At 40.5% G+C, this 20,389-nt stretch overlaps 1 protein-coding gene across 1 annotated transcript in view; it reads right to left on the bottom strand.

Moving 5' to 3' along the window:
- The window catches only part of cpne9 (copine family member IX), a 265,994-nt gene that overhangs the window by 114,335 nt on the left and 131,270 nt on the right, over window positions 1-20,389 (bottom strand). The window contains exon 8 of the mRNA XM_047026495.1: window positions 11,494-11,557. Within this exon, the coding sequence (XP_046882451.1) occupies window positions 11,494-11,557 (64 nt within the window). The remainder of the gene's footprint in view (window positions 1-11,493; window positions 11,558-20,389) is intronic.

Genomic DNA, 20,389 nt, shown 5'->3' with positions numbered 1-20,389 from the left:
TCAAACTGAGGCTTGAACATATCGACCGAGCGATAGCGAAGCATGAGGAACAATGATTTATTTATTATTTAACAAATAGCCAGTAAACATGGCGTAATAACATCAGCACTGATCTGTAAAACAATATAGCCTACAATGATGATCGGGCAGTCACGCAATGCCCGTGGTGGATTCGCCATGCTCCTGAAACGACACAAGTAGGCATAAGGACAAATATTTCAGACCAATCTCAGTGACTGACATTCGAGATGAATTCTCGTAGGATTAGGTTAGGTTACTCACTTAATGGGAAAATTGGCATTTGCCACTCGTCACGATTTTTTTATGTCTGGTGTTACAGACGTCACTGAAATCCGCAGGCAGTTTTCCAGGTTTTCATTGTAAGTCTGTTTTCTTGTATGTCTTGATTGCATTCATTGATGAGAATGCCGACTCGCATGTGTATGTGGAGGGGAACATTGTTAAGACGTACATCGCCAGTTTCTTTATGGCCCCGTACTCCTCTGAACTTGCGATCCAGAAGTCACTCTATGACCCTCCTGATCTGTAGGCGTCTTTGACCAAAGAGGTTGTTTGGAAATCTATGAGCTCCATCTCAAATTTGGCCTCATCCAAAGAGGGCAGTACTGATTTAGCCAGCGAGGAGAGTTCTCCACTTGGTCAGATTGCGAGAGGGTCACGCACAAAAGCAAGTAGGTCACTTGGGCCAGAAAAGTCCTCCAGCCTAGATGCGAAGTTTGCGCGTAGTTGCTTGATGAACTCAACCATCAGAACGGTCACTCTCCCTGCTGCCCGTGTTTTCAGTGTGTTAAAATGCAGTAGCCTGCCAGTTGACATGTCTGAGTCCAACAACTCCAGTTTTGCCGTGAATGATTGGAGTTTTTCCACTATGTCCACAATGGTTTTCCCCCTCCCCTGTAACTGTACGTTTAGAGTGTTTAGATGGCCAAATATATCAGCTAAAAATGCCACTTTAGCCATGAACTCCTCGTCCTCTATTAGGACAAGATGATCTGCTGTCCTCCTGCCCGTCAGGAACATCTTCACTTCATCTAGAAGCGCACAGAAGCGCTCCAGCGCTTTCCCCTTACTCAGCCAGCGTACGTCATTATGAAGCAGAAGGTCATCGTGGGTGGCCTCCTCTGAGTCAGCCACAAGCTGTCGGAAAAGCCGATGCTGGGTGCTTGATGTACCCCTGATAAAGTTGATGATGCATATCACTTTGTCCATGATTCCCTTTAACTCACCACCCAGCCTGGCACAGAGGACACTTTGGTGGATGAGGCAATGCAGTCCTTGCATTTGGGGAATTGAATTGAATTGATGTTTATTGGCCATGAAAGTTTGCACAGACACGGAATTTGATTTGGCAGGAGAGCCTACCTAGGCAGCCATCAAAGGCGCCCACCAGAAAGATTACAGCAAAGCATAACATGAGGAGAGAGGAGGAGAGAAAAAGGCAACCCCCATACAATGCTCCTAGAGGAGTACAGTATGGGAACAGGCAAAAACCTCAGCACATAAGCCCACAAACATTAACAACACAACATTACAAACACTTGCAATGGGAAAGGGCGGTGGGGTAGACCAGCAGCATCTGGACCTGCGACCGTAATAGGCGCTGGACACAGACCCGCCAGCCACCCAGGGAAAAGCAATCGAAGGCGTTGGATGGGGGTGGGGGGGTGGTGGTATCTGTAGTAGGTGAAAGTTAGTGTGTGAGTAGGTCTGGGTTGGCACCCTCGACCTAGGCCACAATCAGTCCGAGTCTCTCTATGCAGATAGTGTTGAAAATAAAGATGTCTTCAACATCCTCAACGGAAAGCGCCGCTAGACACACGACACGCCAATTGTCCCACGCGTCCATCGTGTAGCCAGCTGCAAACGTCCCGTCCGGACATTTGGGTTCCCCCGAACCCGAGCTTCTCTTCGAGAAGATGGTGTCAATTGCATTGAGAGACCAGCTAATTAATTCCATGCTTCCAGTTTCGGAGAGTGATGGTGAGAGAGTATCTTGAGACAGACAAGACAGACAAGACAGAGCGAAGCAGGGAAGGTCAGGGAGGGGAGGATAGAAAAATGCGACCGCCTTCGTCGAGAGCCAAGAGGGAGCGACCTCCTTCAACCTGCTCACCAAACCTCTGTGCTTACCCACCATAGCAGGGACTCCATCTGTTACGAGTAGGTTAACCTTCTCAAAGGACAAAGAAAGTTGTTCAAACCGCTCAGGTAATTGAGTGAAAATGATGTCAGCAGTAGTTTGCCCCTCCAGCGGAATAAGAGCCAGCAGGTCTTCCTTAAACTCTTTCCCATCAAAGTATTTAACAAAGACGCACATCTGGGCAACATCTGTGTTGTCAGTGCTCTCGTCCACAGCTAAGGAGAAGTTATGGCTTGATTGAGGTCACTGATAACAGCTACCTGCACAGCATTTGATAACGCGTCTATGCGGCGGGTAGCGGACCTCGCAGAAAGGGGTATCTGTTTGACAGAGGCAATAATTCCATCCATGGACTTATCGTCAGCTAGTTCCTCCAACACAGCAATCATGACATCTTTGAAAAGCTCTGCATCAGTGATAGGCTTGTTGTGTCGTGCAAGCAACCAAGACGCTTTTAGGGACGCACTTGTGGCTTTTTCTTGGGATGTGAGACCTCGCATTAGGATACTGCTACTCTTTGCATAACCCTCTGACAGCGCTTGAATTTTACGTTTTCGGGCCTCAGACAGGAGCGGATAAGCAACGTTGAAGGAGCCATGCTTCGTTTTGTGATGGCGCTTGACATTGTACTCTTTGCAAACCGCCACAACTTCGTTGCAGATAAGACACATCGGCTTTCCATTTGTGAAACCGGGTAAGATAAAGGCAAAGTTGTTTCTCCATTCCTCTTTGTTATCGTTGTCGACTTTCCTCTTAAGACCTTTTGATAAAGACATTGTTCCAAGCAAATTTTATGCTAATTCTTTCTCTGCGTGCTCTTTTCCCGAACAATATACATTGTAACATTATAGCCACACGACTGCCACGCGACAGTCAGCAGGTCTATTACAGGTCTATTGTGTAATAGACCTGTGTAATGTTGATCAGGTCATCATACATCTCTGGCCACTGGATTGCAGGGCTTGACATTAACTTTTTGAGGCACTTGTCCTTTTGGACAAGTACATTTACGTTACACTTGTCTATGCACAAAAGTCACTTGACCCCGATACCTTTAAATAGCCTGACCAAGTGATCGGGCAAAACTAGCCTGTCTAACGGAGGTTGCTTTCTCAGGCAAATGACGAATGAAACAGGCTCGGTTAAAGAAATCCGAGATCTTCAGCAGGCTCGTATCTACAATAGGCAGTCCTCCCTGACGTTTCTGAATGGAGTGAAATACAACATTGTGCACACTGCCAGTGTGACTGATGCTAACGTCCAAACAGTGTAACAGGGACGCAGTCTCACTCTGATTGCCAGTTTAAACAAATCACAAAAATAATCGGACCAGCTGGCTAAAAGCAGAATCCCCATATCTCTTGAAAGCTGCCCTGCTCGACTTTTAAGGTGTAGAATTGACAGTAAAACTGTAAAATTATGAACTCTGTGACATTACGTGAAGACATGGCTGCCCCTGACTATGCGGTCTACGGGGCGACATTCTCACTCAAATTTCAAGACTTTAGTGACCCAAATCAAAATTCTAATGTGACAGATCAATGGGGAATCGCTTTATCTCTGGCTGTCATCCCTCCATCTTTTTGGCCTTTTTAAATCTAACTATTTGTAATTTTGTATGATCCGTGTGGTTCTTTTGACGTTTTAAATGCTATCCTTTCCCGGTTTTCTGCAACCACATTTTGCGCGCATCCCGAATTTGGTAACACTTTAGAATAATGGTCCATTGTTAATGAGTAGCTAAGCAGGAAGTAATAGGTAGTTCTACATTAACACTGAATTTAATACTATTAACTAATATGGAACCAAGATTAACTAAGCAGTAAGTAATAGCGAATTTAGTACAAAGGTAGTTCCTTGGTAGGTATTTGATTATTACTAAATAAATATATCCTCATTGAGAACTACTTGTGAACTATGACCAATTAAGAAAGAATAACCAATGAATTACTAATCACAAAAGTAACGTCTACAAAGTGAACAATTGTTTTTTTCTAACTCTTAACAGGGTCATAACATTTCAAAAGCTTGAGCCTGAAATGAGTTCTTTGTGGAAACCAGTTTATGAATATTAATGTTATAACACGTCCCTGTATGATTATGGGACAGGTCCCCCCAATATTTGATCATACTGTATGATTATGGGACACGTCCTCCCCAATATTTGATCATACTGTATGATTATGCGGGCAATTTCGATGTGTCTGCTATTAGGTCTTTCTGCAGCTCAGAAAATATCAAATCACGGCCGGTCCGTTTTCCAAATCCAGTCGACTTGGCTTACCAAAACCTATTTGTCCTGAATCCATGTCATGTTTTCCCCTAAACTATACTGATGCAACGTCAACGAGTGAGTTTGGAGCGCGAAATCATTTGGCAGTGGCACATTTTTATGGATTGTAAATATCCAGTATTTGGCTAACATACAACAACAACGACTAGGTGAATTTCACTAGAATTTGGAATTGTAGAATTAGTGCAAATTTGGAATTGTAGAATTAGTGCAAATTTCGATTGCAATACTATACAGTTTGTATGAGGGACTTTTTACAAGCCAGCCGACAACAACTGTAGCTAGCGTTTTGGGCCATGTTCCTGTTCTCTGAATTGGGTTATCTAGCAAGTTATTTTACAGTCCTGCCATTTGTTCTTTCTTCATAAATAATTGTTATTCCTTTGGGAGCGTTGCTGTTGTAGTGGATAGGCCTATACGTTGATTTGGGTTAGGGTTAGCCATGTACTTACTTATTTAGCCATTATGTTTGACTCAGTTTATCATCACATTTTGTTGAGTGTGTTGAATGTTTCATTCAAAAATTCCAAAATTGTTTAAATGCTAGGTTTCATCATTGTGCAAAACGAATAAAAGAAAAGAATGTTTAAATCAGACATATTTTACAAAATGCTTTAATTATTGCATGCCCATGTGCATTTTTGCATTATGTAGGATTTTCTTTTACGACTTCATGGAAATCTTCCAGTGGATATAATTAAAAGAAATGTTATCCAATCACTGCAGTTGTTTTATGTTGTATATCTTGTGAGGTGACATGTTAGTGAGGTGTTAACATGTTTTTCACTTTGAAATAATGGTCCAGATTACAGTTACTGCGGGATGATAAGGTAACTCTTGAGTAATTAGTGAAGAGTTAACATGTTTGTCACTTTAAAATAATGGTCCACATCACAAGCAGTTCCTGCAGGATGACTACGTAACACTTGAGTAATTAGTGAGGAATTAACATGTTTTTCACTTTAAAATAATGGTCCACATCACAAGTAGTTCCTGCAGGATGACAAGGTAACGCTTGAGTAGTTAGCGAAGAGTTGTACTGGTTTTCACAAATAATAGACCTATAATGAGTCAAATGTTATATTTGACACATACGGTACAGGCATACATTTCTGTGAGGCACTAGTGATATTCTAACAAACATTGTAATCTGGAAGATTTGATTTTGCGCTTATCGCAACATAAATGCAGGATGCAAATTGTTTTTGAAAAGAGAACATCAATGTTTATATTCATATCCTAAAGAGAAGTCGGCTACTGTAACATAAAGGTAGGTCTTTGGAGTCTGAGACATTGAACTGACACTCAAGAGCTCATAATAGTAAACTAATACAAACATGAGAGTGTCAGCATCACTTCCTAATTATTATTATTTTTTAACAAATTATCATTATTTGTATTATGCCATGTTTAAGTTTGAAATAAACAGAGAACATTCGTCCATCCTTTGGTAAGAGTAGGCAAAATCTCAACCTGTAGTTAACGTATTTGGGGGAATATAATATTCATAAACTGGTTTCCACAAAGAACCCATTTGAGGCACAAGCTTCTGAAAAGTTATGACCATGTTATGAGTAAAACAACTAAATTGTTCACTTTTTAGACATGTTACTTTTGTGATTAGTAATTAATTGGTTATTCTTTCTTAATTGGTCATAGTTCACAAGTAGTTCTCAAAAGGATACATTTATTTAGTAATAACTAAATACCTACCAAGGAACTACCTTTGTTGTAAATTAGCTATTACTTACTGCTTAGTTCATCTTGGTTCCATATTAGTTAATAGTATTAAATTCGGTGTTAATGTAGAACTACCTATTACTTCCTGCATAGCTACTTGTTAACAACGGACCATTATTCTAAAGTGTTACCCCGAATTTTTACAAACAAATGATTGTTCTATAAGGAGGTGTGTCAATCAATTACTTTGAAATAAAAGTACCCTAAGATAGACTCTAATTAGGAGGCTCAATGTTGAAAAAAGTCCATCATTGCTACTATTCACAATAGGTGAGGATATTGACAGAAGGGGATAAGAGTTCGTTAAAATAATGAAATTATTCAAACAGACTACCAATGGGCTCATTCACATGGTTTATTATCATTAGGTATTTGTATTAGACCTACCCATTCTCCATGTAGGCTTAGTTGTTGCGAGTGCACGTATCGCAAGGGCACCTTTTGCAGCGTCTAAATAGGCATAGGCTAACGCAGACTCTGGCCCGCCATCTAGTGGCGAGGAAAAATACTGGCCCGTGGCACAAGTTACTTGCCGACCCCTGCTCTAGGTGTTCAATCTTTTGTCGATCCGTCTTGGTTTGTTGTTTTAGTTTGGCCAACTCCAACGCACCTTTATACAAATAGCAAATATCATATTAGCTAGATTAGAACATATTGTCGTTATTGTCCACATGTTTTAGTAGGCCAAGCCTAATGCCAATTTCAAACTTTCAGGCTCTATAATAAGTTCTAGCAATTCTTACCAAAGGACCTTTTGAGTTACACAAGTAGTTTAGGGGCAGCATTAATACAAATAGTAATAATACTTATGATTACAATAGGTTCAGTACCCTTACATCTAGCAACCTAACGTAAATAGAGACAAATTCATGCTTAATTTACCACCGCAACCCATCCATCGAATTTCACCAAATGCATGCTTACATTTTGCTCATCCTGCTCTTCAGTATACCCAATTTCTGCATCCATCTAACTATTCTTCTTTTGTTCCTTTTAGTATCAGAATTCCTCATGTGTTTTTCAATTGGAATAATCCTGCCATTGCAACAGTAATTGCCTAGTTTCTAATCCAAAACAACCCATTTCTGATCTGGATTTCCTTGAATGTCGCGCCCTAAAATTAGTTATCCGTTAGACAGGAAAGTACGTCATTCAGTGTTGCCGGGTCCGCAGTTTTCCCGCGGAATTGGGCTACTTTTGAAGTGTTGCCGCGGGTTGAATTTTTTTGTCCGCTTGTTCGGGTAAACATTAAAAGAAATTCCAGATTTTAAATGAAATAAGCTATTTCTATCCAAATTCTACCTGACTGCAGATCAACACGTACATGCTTTTAATGCTGGCATACTAAACATTTGTTGTTACTTTGTAGATATTACAATACATTTGAGAATGATAGCAATGATGGACTTTAAAAGCAGTGTATATGGTTTGGCAGGGGCATATTTTGAGTTCTGATATTGGGCTGGTTTTTGGGCTGGTTTTATTGGCCATTGGGCTGGTTTTGGGCTGGTTTTGATTGGCCATTGAGCTGGTTTTGTCACGCAGACCTGGCAACCCTGACGTCATTTCCCCTTCCGTCGCTCTTTACTTGACCAACGACAGAGCAGACTGTTTAGACGAAATTAGTTCCAGACTGACTTAAATAGACGATATAAACGCACAAGGTTTCCAAAACAGTTAGAGATATTTGGGGTAAGGTAAACATAATACTTGGATTCTCTTCTGGAATTTACTGTACCATTGACATAGATCGTTCTTGTTCGAAGTAAAGTTAGCTGGTGTTAGCTCGCTAGCTAAGCTAACTCCGTAGGCCTCATCATACTAGTAGCGCTAGCATATTTGTTCTTCTTTTAGCGAGCGCATTTTAAACAGCTAGCTAGATTAGCCAAAGTTACCTGAGGAACTGTGAGTTTACTAATGGAGCTGACATTACATGGTGCTTGTGTTCTTCACTTTGTACAACTCTTGCTAGCTAGATGGAAACTCGTTTCACCAAACGCACACATGGTGGGAGGATGACAACAAACCAATAGTGATCGACAAAAGATTGAACACCTTGAGGACTGCGTTAAATACCTGGTGGAGGCCAACTGGGAGCTGAAAAACGATAAGGACTTTCTGCTAATCCCATGGTTTCTTACCCTAAAGTGCCCATTACTTAACTATCTTCTATGTTATATCTGGATATATTTTTTTTTTTACAAAATGTACCTGCAGAGAATATGTTGGAACCCTCTGTTTGAGTAAGAAATTAACATGTATAATTTTGACAGTGTAATAACACTTAATGATATCTTTATGACAAGTGAAAATGTTACCACTGTACTTGAGGTCAAGGAACATGTTAATGACCTGTTATAAAATCACTTGACAGTGTTATAGCACTTAATGGCATCTTTATGACAATTCCAAATTGTAACACTGTTGAGGTCAAAGAAAATGTTGATGACATAGTTATAGAAGCATTTGACAGTGTAATAACACTTAATGATATCTTTATGATAAGTGAAAATGTTACCACTGTACTTGAGATCAAATAAAATATTAATGACACTGTTATACAAGCATTTGACAGTGTAATGACACTTAATGATATCTTTATGACAAGTGAAAATGTTACTACTGTACTTGAGGTCAAGGAAAATATTAATGACACTGATATACAAGCATTTGACAGGGTAATAACACTTAATGATATCTTTATGACAAGTGAAAATGTTACCACTGTACTTGAGGTCAAGGAAAATATTAATGACACTGTTATACAAGCGTTTGACAGTGTACTAACACTTAATGATATCTTTATGACAAGTGAAAATGTTACCAGTGTACTGGAGGTCGAGGAAAATATTCATGACACTGTTATACAAGTATTTGACAGTGTAATAGCACTTAATAAAATCGTTATGACAAGTGAACATTTTACCACTGTACTTGAGGTCAAGGAAAATATTAATGACACAATTATAATGGTCTCATGGTAGCCATCGTCCACCAACCACATATGACAGTAGTATTTAATACTAACACAAAGCTAAATACACTGCTCTGAAAATGTATGGAACACAAAATCACCACAATATTACACTGTCATTTAAACTTAAGGGATATCAATCAGTCCAGTCAGGAAGCATAAGCAATTATGAATCAATATCACCTGTTTTGGTGCAAATGAAAGTGACAACAGGTGCACTGGAGAGGCAACAGCAAGACAACCTCACATAAAGCTAAATATATTCTTCAAGTTTGATAATCAGGCCTTCTATGATTTGTTTATGAGATGTTAATGTTTATGTTAATGTTTGGTTCAGTTAATGTCAAGATGTCATAACAAAGACAGTGACAGGTTATTTCGTCTCAGTTAATGTCAAGTTGTCATGACAAAGACATTGCCAGGTGATTTTGTCTCAGTTGATGTCAAGTTGTCATGACAAAGACATTGCCAGGTGATTTTGTCTCAGCTAATGTCAAGTTGTCATGACAAAGACATTGCTAGGTGATGTTGTCTCAGCTAATGTCAAGTTGTTATAACAAAGACATCACAAACAATGTCAACCTTGCATAAGAAATGACTTAATTCACCGAATGACACCTAATGATAACATTCATAAACATTCATAAACATCCTTTCATGTGTCATGTCATGGTTATGACAGTGCCATGACAGTGTCATGTCACTCTTATTCACACCCCTTCAAATAAAGTGTTACCAGATATTCTAATAACGTTGTCACCGGCAGTATTTTTCAAATGGAATCGCGATTCAAACAGTACCATCTGCTAACTGAAATATGTCCCCAAACGCAACTTTTTGGTTTCAGTCTAGAGCCCTGCGTGAAGAAGCTGAATTGTGCCACGAGCAAGCTAGACTAGCTGCTGTTGCTAGCCAAACTAGCTACACTGTCTATTTGGCTATATCGCTGTTGAGAAATTGATAAAAAAAAAAAAAAAAACGTCCATAGTCCAGGGGCCTCAATTACTATAAAGACGCCCCTGCTGACAAGACACCTGCCAACTTTTAACTTCATACAATGCCAGGTTTCATGAAATAATTGAGATACAAACAGACACACATCACAGATATTCCTGGAATTGTAGTTAGATGTTGCCATAACTGCATACATTCGACACTCCACCAAAAGCTGTATAATGGTTCACAGTAAAAGTGAACTAATAATAAAAAACAAAGGCTTTGATATTGTCGATCGTATGCAGGTAGAACTGAATAGAAAATTATGCAGTTTTTGCAATACCTTTAAAACTATAAAAAATTTAAACTATATGTTACTCTTCGCTGACAGACACGTGCTACACAGAATACATTTATATTTTGGGCATTTTCCATGCTTAATTTGATCATCTTAAGTGACATGTGATGGGAAAGGGAGAGATGGATAGGGGAAGACATACAGCAAAGGGATGAGTTAACAGTGAGTTAAATCTCTAACTGATTTAGTTTGATAAATTTTTTATGAGAGACAAAGAGAGAAAGTGAGAAAGTGGTAGACAGAGTTACAAAACTAAATATAAGAGAAGGAGAAAGAGGATGCCATAAAGTGAGAGAAAAAGAGGTAGAGTATAAAGAGAGTATTCATGTTTGATGTATGTTCTCTAAACCCACCAATCCATCTTCAGAATCTCTTAACTCATTTATTGTCATCCTTCCATAGGGACACTCCATTATTTAAATTAGACCCAGAAATTCAGAAACAGAATGATTCTATAGGGAGTGACGTGTCTGTGTGTGTGCATGTGTACAGTGTGTGTGTGTGTATGGCACAGCTCATTTTCCTTTAATTGGACTCTAATTATTTACTCGACATGCAAGAAAAGAGGAATAAAGAAAGAGGAGATAAATTATTAATAGAATCGTGGTGGCAAATTGTCAATGTCTTCTGCCACCCTCATTACTCAAGCCAAAATCTATTAATATATATCAAAGAACACAAACTTTTTGGTTACTTCTGTCTTTCAGTTACAATGTCCAGTAAATGAAAATATCAAAAAAAAATCAACATCAGAATAACGGAGGTGACAAAACAAATGTAATTTAGCATGGGCACGGTGATAAAAGAGGAATGAAAAGCAGAGAAAAGAGGGTGTAACCTAAACGGTAAAATTTGGTAAAGATGGAAAGTGTGACCATCTGGTAGCCAGTTTCAAGTCTTTGGCCTCGGTCGTCAGTAAGAAAGGGAGAGACAGACGGGAAGGAAATAGTGATGGTGTGTATGAAAGTGTGTGTTTGTGTGTTTTTCTCTGTGAAGATAACCAAATTGTAGGTCCTCTGAATAATACTGACCCTGCAGTTGCTGAGTTCTTCGGCTGTCAAGATTATGGTGCCACATTTCTTCCCTGGAATCCCACTGGAGGGAAGGAGAGAGAGGGAGACAGGGACAGAAAGAGAGTTAGAAAAACATTTCTGGGGGGTGGTCACTGGTTAATGTTAAGTACATTTGCCTAAAGAAAGTGTGTGCTTATTAGAGAGAGAGAGACCTCATGTATGAACGTTACATACGCACAAAAAGCTTGCGTAGGCTGGTTTTCACGCACACTTTGTGATGTATAAAGATTTACTTGACGTGAGAATGTGTGGGCCGTCACAGAAAAGTTTGAGCAGACTTGAGAATGTGCGGACTTTTCGCAAAGTCTTGTCTGGCTCTGTAATTATAACTGAAAAGTGCCAAAACTCACCAAAGTTTCCACCACTACGTTTATGACGTTGACTATTCAAAAAACATAATAATAAAAGTTTGATCATTAATGTGGATGATCACATCAAAATGCCAAAACACAAAACGGAAAATGCTATATAGCCTTCTGTTTAATCTGCCACCACTTAATAACTTCTGTTAAACTTGAGGGTGTCAAACGAATGACAAAATCACTCAGCTAATTAATGTCACTCTAACCCTATAGCTGCCATGCTGTTACAATGCACCACCACTCGTTTCTTCATTTAAAGTTTTACATCGGACCATTTCTTATTAATGTCTGCCATGGTCCGGTTCTCCAAACCCACAGCATTAAGGGCCCTATAATAATAATTATTTTTTGTAATGCACTTTACATTGAGCTAAATCTCAAAGTGCTTCAGGTTAAAAACAAGAAAGGCCGCAAATAATGATGGTTTTCCACTCCGCCGACTTTCTTTTGTCGCTAATACCTGATGACAGGCCGCCAAACATGACACATTTTCTTGCCACCACCTCTGTTGTCAGAACCTCAATCTCACAGTCTGTGATTTTTTTATTTTGTGCGTGTTTAGCCATTTTACCTTATTTCTTCAAATAAACGCTGCAGCGTTTATTAATTAACGTTCATTTTTGGTGCAGCGAAGTATACGGCAGAAGAAATACGGCAATTCAGACAAAGAAATGACCTCAGGGGCTCATTTATAGTCCATCTGCATATTCATTTATGGGAGGAGGCAAGGCGGGGTCAGTGGCTTGTTCAATCTCACGATGATTGTGATTTTTAAAGGAAAGGTGCGCAGGACCTGGCGTACGACCGGTTTTATACATGTGAATATTTCTGTGCATAGGTACTTTTCGAGTTTTGGCCGTACGCCATCTTCTGGTATGAAAGCTGCGCAATCCTTTATACATGAGCCCCCTGGTACTTACACAATTCACATACCAAATACACAAAGATATTGTGACATAGTATTACTAGAAATGGTTGGCAGCTGTCCCACAGATAAAACGATTTACAACTTACACACACACACACACCCTACCTGCCAAATATTTTTTCAACGTCAGAATATTTCCTTCCTTCCCACTTTAATGAGAATTGTTGGAGCCTCGAAAGTGGTTCTTATTGGAGCAAGAATTAACAGGCTTGGAGTCAGGAGATTGATTGCAAAAGCTTCGTCTTTATTTGCCAGGTAGGTTGGAACCATACGCAGAGCTTCTCTAGCCAGAGAAGTCTCTCATACGCCGAGCCTCCCTAGCCAGGGAAGTCTCTCATAAGCCGAGCCTCCCTAGCCAGGGAAGTCCCCCATGTATTCAATAGACAAGAACTTTTATACAGTCTTACTACGTCACACACACATCTGTTTTCCATCACCAGACACCCCCACAGTTAGTTCAAGATAAACAGATATCATCCCTCACGTGGCTATTTTTACACAACTCGTGGTTCCAACGAGCAACATTTCCCCATCAGGTCATCCTGACCTGACTTCCTCTCTGGAAAGAACATTCTAACGGGAGGGGGAGAGTGACTCTCCCAGCTCCCTCTTTCCCCACTGAGTGTGGGGACAAACAATCTTCCTCTCCTCATCTGACTCCTTACATGGGGATAAACACTCTTCCTATCCTCATCTGCCCCCGTCCTAGCTGACTCCTCTCTTGAGGTCACAAGGTCACAAAAACCCCAACAGGAAAACCCCAACAGAATCACTAATGTTGATATGAGTTTCCGGGCAGCCCAGGCTCACTGCAATGAGTGAAATGTCCAATTAAGACCTGGCCCTGACATTCATACAAAGATGTAGGGAATCCAATTGGGCACCTTGTACAAGCAAGGAGCCACAGAGGGCCCAATTCAAACAACACCCCCTAGACGCTGCCACTAAACACCACCCATTGTTATGGCTCAATTTGTTTGTGTGAAAAATTGTTTTGCACCACAGCATGTGTGGCCAAAATGCAGCACAGAGGGGTATTTTGAGATCGGTAAGGGGAAGAGGAAATGAATAAGAGAAGGATGTAATAAAGCACATACAGGTTACACAAGCTCAGACAGGCATTGCAGACAGGCAGGCACACACACACAGTTACAAGTTACATAAGTAAACTGTACAGGAAGGTGTGATTACACTACGTGCACTTATAAAGAGTGTACTCATACATATAGTGTACATGTTAAACACAGATACATAGTTTCTGTACTACACTGCCCTACAAAGGCAAAATACCATAAATGAGCAAAGCAAGTTCAGGCATGGCACTCGGGCCGTGTTCTCAGCCCATAGGCTTAGCTTAATAGGCGGCGCTATAAAGTCGCACTCATGCACGCACACGCGTCCTCGATTACCTTTGTGTTCTGCGGTGCTGCCATTGCTGGTAGTGATGGGGGAAACTAAGCTTTCCCAACCAACGAGCTATTTGACACAATTGTCTCGAAAAAGTATCGTTTTTTCGAAGCTTTCGATACATCTTCTCCATAGGGACATCGGCTGGTCAGTTTATGGTATGGCGACTGTATCGAGCGATGAAAGGAATCAAGTGATGTCAAGTCCTCGAGACGTCAGTCTCACAATCGTCATTGACAAATACATTCATAAATAAAGGTTATTTGACAAATGTGTCCATGTGTAAGTGTCAAAAATATGTTATCAAATATCTTGTTGTATAATGAACAACGCAACGTCTTTGCGATTTTACATTCCGGTTCTTATAGTAATATTCACTTTAACATTTAGGTTGAGTATGGCCTCATCGTAAGAGCTCTGCCTTTCAGACTAATCTTGCAAGTTCGAATCTTGGTGACCTCGTTTAAGAGGAAGTATATGCTAAATGAATAAATTATTATTTGATAATGTAGACTAACGGCTCAGGTTTTGGATTATGTTTTATGCAACTGGGAAAGGGATGGAAACATTTGAAGGCTGGAAAAACTAGATGTAGCCAATGTGCTTGTGTAAACAATGCAAGGTGTTGATTACAGAAGTGATCAATTGGGGATGGTTCAAAGATTTTTTTTCAGGAAGATTTTTTTTTCCACAGTGCTAGCACTCAAACGACTTATTTACTTGCTTAAAATTTCACCTGCCTTTGAAAACACTCTCTCACAAGGCACTGATGTTGCAAATACATGGATTACGGACAAGGATTGAGCACCCCTGAGCTAGACTTATGTCAGTTAGTCTGACTCATTTCTAGTTCATTCGGTTCCATAAAGCTAGCTCAACGTTGTTCGATCTCGGTTACTATGGCAACTTAGGTTGCGAAACTAGTCTGGTCAGGGTCAGACTAACTGTCAGGCTTAGCGTGACTTGATGCTTAACCAGACGTTCCCGTAACACTGACCCAACGTGAAAACGATGATTTAACACGTATATTTTAATTTTCTTATTCTCATCAGTTCAATATGTTCAACATTGATAGAAAATCAACTTAAATAGCCTACATAGGCTACAACATTTACGATAATGCATTAAACAATGATGAGCAATGCTTTGATAGGTTACACACCATAGCCGTTAATGTATGGATGTTAGTTTGTGATTTCAAATGTTTAGGCATCAGGCATAGGCCTATATCTCAATCTAAATGATCCGAGTATAATTATCACAGCAATATAATTGTTAACAGTAGCCTACAATTGCAAAACGAACCTAAATCCGCCCTCCATTTCCCTGACACATAAACCATGTTAAAAAGTAAGGCTACTGGATGTATTGATTAATAGTAGGCTATTTATTTTAAACAATGTTTAAAATACAATTTAGATGAGTTTATAGCAGTTTCGATGTTTCCCTGCTCCAACCACCTGATTCAAATGCATGTTTGTTACCAGGCTTCAACAGAGCTAGATAACGACCCATTCATTTGAATCAGGTGTCAGATGCTTTCCTGGGCCCGACACCCCACGGGCCCAGGTGCAGCCGCACCGTCGTAAGGGTTGAAGCTAAGTTAATCAATTGTCCCTTTAGCCCGTTAACATTAGCGAGCTAACTGAGAACCGCAAATATCGGTTCGTCGACGGCTGATCCGCATCCAAATCATGTGGTTAATTTCAATCAGGCTAAACTTATCAGGGCAAGTGCACGAGCACGTCCTACTACAAAAGGCAGGAAAGGTTGATCACCAAAACCGTGATTTTCTAACGGTATGATGGCGGAAAAGATGAAAGAGAGAGCGGTGATATTCTTGCCATCTGAGCAAACTATTATAATGAGTCTCTACGAAGACAATAAGCATATCATTATGGCTAAGTCAAACACCGCTACCGCTGCCAGAGCAAGACAGGCAGCTTGGCAAAATAATTGCGATAAACGAAATGCGTTTGGTTTTGGTAACATGTATAGGCTCATCTTTAGTGCCTCATTACCCCGATCAATCAGATCACATTTCTTTAAATGTGCCTGCTGGCAGTAGGCTTAATGGAAATGAATCATCGAATGAGATCTTGCTAGCGAAAATTATAATATCAACTCTTTCAGAATAAGTATAAAAACAAGGCCAAGAGTATCTAATTGATACGAATTCATAGACACTTATGAGGATATATGTAGGCCTACTGAAAGCGCATGTACTATCAGGTGATATCAGGTAAAATGGGCCACTTTGGGACAATAATACATTACCATATATGCCTTTTCCATGTGTGTTTATGATAACTAATGACAGCTTTTTATAATTTTTGTTGAAATGATGTAATAAAATATAATTATTTAGGCCCTACAGTTTTTTGAAACATCAGCTGTGCCAACTTTTTTGGCACAAGCAGTTTCAGGTAAAATGGACCAGCTGTTCAGGTAAAATAGGCCAGTAAAATTGCAAAGGGAAATAGTAATTTATCATCAATTTAAATTGTAAAACACAGTTGCTTATACAGCCACATAACATTTAAACTGCATTAAACAAACATATTCATATGTGCCATAATAAAAAAAATTGTCCTGAAGCCCAGACTCGTCACAGTTCCATATATATGTGACGGTGTGCGCTCAATACCCAGCTTGACCAAAAGGCTCTCATACTGGTTAAACCACTGGCTAACCACCTCTTTGTTGAGTCCAGCAGCCCGTGCTGCAGACAGGACCTCTGGCTTGCTTATTCCAAGCTCTGGGTTGCGCTTTAGAAAGATCTTAAACCAGTAATATCCGGCCCTCCCTGCTATCCCTGAGAAACCAGATTGTTCTTGGCTGCAAAATCAAAGGCCACTTGCTGGACATCACGTTTTGTGAAGGAAAACCCCCTCTGCGCCAATATCTTGAGGGTGGCAGCAAGCTCCCTTTCTACCTCCTGTGGAAGGTAGGGCTTCCGCCCTGACACATGTTCACTGCCAGTCACCTTTCCACTGATGCCTCTTTGCAATGTGGATCGCGGCACACCCCATGCTCTTGATAAGAGGTGCACACTCACTGTAATTCCTTTCTTCTCTCCCTCCATGTATTCATCTAAGGCCCCCTTCATCCTCTCCTCTTTCCACAGATTGTAATTGTTTGGCCTTCCTTTCCATCCCTGTTTTATCTTTGTATCCTTTCCTCTCTGGTCCTTGCTCCTCTCTTTTCTCTCTCTTCCTTCTTCCTGTCTCCTCTCGCTTCCTTCTCGTTTGCCATACTCACTGTACATAAAATATCTACGACCATTATTACCGCTGGGGGGGTCATGGTGTGACACACACACACACACACACACACACCCTCACACACACACACTCCAACACATGTATATGTGTGTTTGTGAGTGACACAGATGATAGCCCATTTCATCTGAAATCATGTTGCCCATTTTACCTCAGTGGGTTAAGGTAAATTGGACCACCAAGAAAAACATCACTTTTTCAAAAAATATGTTCATATACCAAACTAACATTATTTGTGATTGATGCCATCAAGACAGATATTATGCATTGTTTTTTTATGCGCGTGTTTAAAAAAAATAGATTTATCATCCTTATAATAGTTTAGTTAGATTTGGTATGCCAGGCTACTTACCATGCAGCTTTCTGGTGCAGGCTTGTTTGAATTATTGGCACCATAGCCCACCATAGCAACCATAAAGCAATCAAATCCCCTGTTACTTGTCAGGGCTGGGACCCCCAAACCTTAAATGGCCCATTTTACCTGATATCACCCTATATATGTGTATATGCATGTAGGCCTATGTGTAAATCCCTCTTTGATTTCATTGACTGGGACATGGCCAGGGAATATGATGAATTGATTCATCAGCTGGTTAAGCGCAAGTACACCTTTCTTACAGCAACGTATGCTGTGGCTTTGCCAATGTTTTCTGCATCGCTTATACTGTATAAAAATGTAGCCTACCTGACGCAAAAAACCTCAAGGCTATGCAGAGTCTGAAGCACAGTAAAAGTTTCAAGTAGGCCTAGCTTTATTGTCCATTTCTTCACGTCAAGACATAAAAAGGAATCGATATGACGTTTCCCACTCTCCCACAGTGAAACATAAAAAGCACAGGCACAACAGATAAGACATTTCTTAAAACATAGCGTTACATATTCACATACAGCAGCATAAGCTCATAAAGCATAAAACTTGCAGCGGCGTGTGATATTTGCAATGTACGGCCCGAGAAGGTCTTGCAAATAAATGAGTCCTTGTCGGCTGAATCGATATCGCTCAAACAAGAACTCATCCGTGTGAAATAAAGGATCTTGGCGATTGCGAAGAACTCTATTGGTATGGAAAGCTAATCGAACTAGAATATCTCCTTGGTCAGCTGGGTCTCTCAAAAAGGGAGCTGCCAATTATTTTCCGGGGGTGTGGCAAGCTTATCCAGCTACACTTACGTTAGCCTGCTCTCGAGCAGGTTAGTGCTAATTGATATGTTACTATGGTGATTTATCGAAAGTTGCTTCCACGAACCAAAAAGAGGGGCGTGTTTTATCTTAGCCTGAAAATTAGCTCGCTAAACTGATTAGCGAGCTACGACGAATAGCCCCCTGCTGTACCCCCTTTAGTTACGCCCCTGGACAAGAGCCTCGTCCAGTTCTGCTTGCCAACGTAAATAAAATAGTATAAACCATTGTTATTGTTTGGTTAAGCACTTTGACAATTTAGCAACCTCTGTCTTGAACAGCAAATGGGTTTACATCAGTGGCGGCTGGTGAAAATGATTGTAGGTGGGGCTGTGAATTATTCAGTCAATTCGGTAACTATCCTAATACAATTGAACACAAACTGCATGATACGAGTTCTCTGTGAAATATTAATTATGTAATTAATGCACACAGCTATAGGCAAATGTCCACATTAGTGGCCTATAAATATCATTACACTCAGTTCAGAAATATTGAAAACCACGGACATCTGGGCACTTGAGCCACTCTCCCTGGTATTATTAGGAAACAACACAACTATTACTGTAAAACTAAATATTAAGGATTTATAAATGAATTTAACACAATCAATTATCTTTGATAGAACGTGCCTTTTCTTCTTTGTTTGACCGGCCGTTCGGGAAATCTCCCAAGTTTCCCGATGGCCAGTCCGACCCTGGTATGATTTACCTCTACCCTTTTCGCTCGCCTGTTTGTGTAATTTTGATGTCAGGATAGGCTAAATGATTTTGGAGAGGATATCTGACAGAATTTGAGAAATGAGAAAGTCTGAAGTCCGGTCCGGAGTCATTCATTTTCAATAACATTAAGTAGGCCCTACAGTCGCAAAATCAATTCTATACTCTTGGGGCTTAGCGCTTGGGGCGCTAATTCCAGCGCCCTTTAGGCATCGTTTTTGAGGATGCTGATTGGCTAAATATGTGTTCTTGTTAGCAACGGTCAGCAATTCACCTATCGCCAGCAGGTTGGTTGGCGTTTCGATGGGTGCTTTTTCTAGCGCCCCAGATGTTGAGCATGACGTAAATGTATCCCAAAACAGAATTTTTGTATATATATACACACACAACACTTGATTGTGTATTTTTAACACAGTCATGCTTAAAATGATTAGTTATTGTTAAAAAAAATATATTACATGGAAAAACAAAAATCTAAAACATTTTTCATCAGGGAGGGCAGCGCCCTAGCGCCCTCTATTGACCAGCCGCCACTGGTTTACATTTAACATACCTTGCCTAGTGGGAGCACTGAGTCGTGTGACGTCACACTTTGACAGGTGATCACATGGTTTTTGCCCAATTGAAGCCATGCTCGACACGTTTGTGTCGGTACCAATTGCCTCGAAAGGTCCATACCGCTTTGTGAGAACGACTTCAAGCGGAACATCACTAATTGCTGATTACTTCCCGTTCTCTGTGTTGTGTTAGCCTGTCTGCCATTTGCGTTTCACTGTCCGTCTCTCCGGTTCCGGACGGTGTGTGCGTGTTTTGGGGATCTGAATGAAGGTTTCGAGCTGCTTCCTGATGATTCTCCATCCGAGGAGCCCTGCACCGATGGGGTCGGTGTAAACTCGGGGCGCCGAGTCAAGCGCAGTTCCCTTTTGGCCTGGTTCGGCCAACATTAAGGACTATCTGTTGTAAAACATGGGGTTTGGC

This window comes from Hypomesus transpacificus, chromosome 9, assembly GCF_021917145.1.
Source record: "Hypomesus transpacificus isolate Combined female chromosome 9, fHypTra1, whole genome shotgun sequence".
Classification (NCBI taxonomy): Eukaryota; Metazoa; Chordata; class Actinopteri; order Osmeriformes; family Osmeridae; genus Hypomesus; species Hypomesus transpacificus.
Note: the sequence above shows the minus strand (reverse complement) of the source record. Positions and strands in the feature narration are given on the sequence as shown.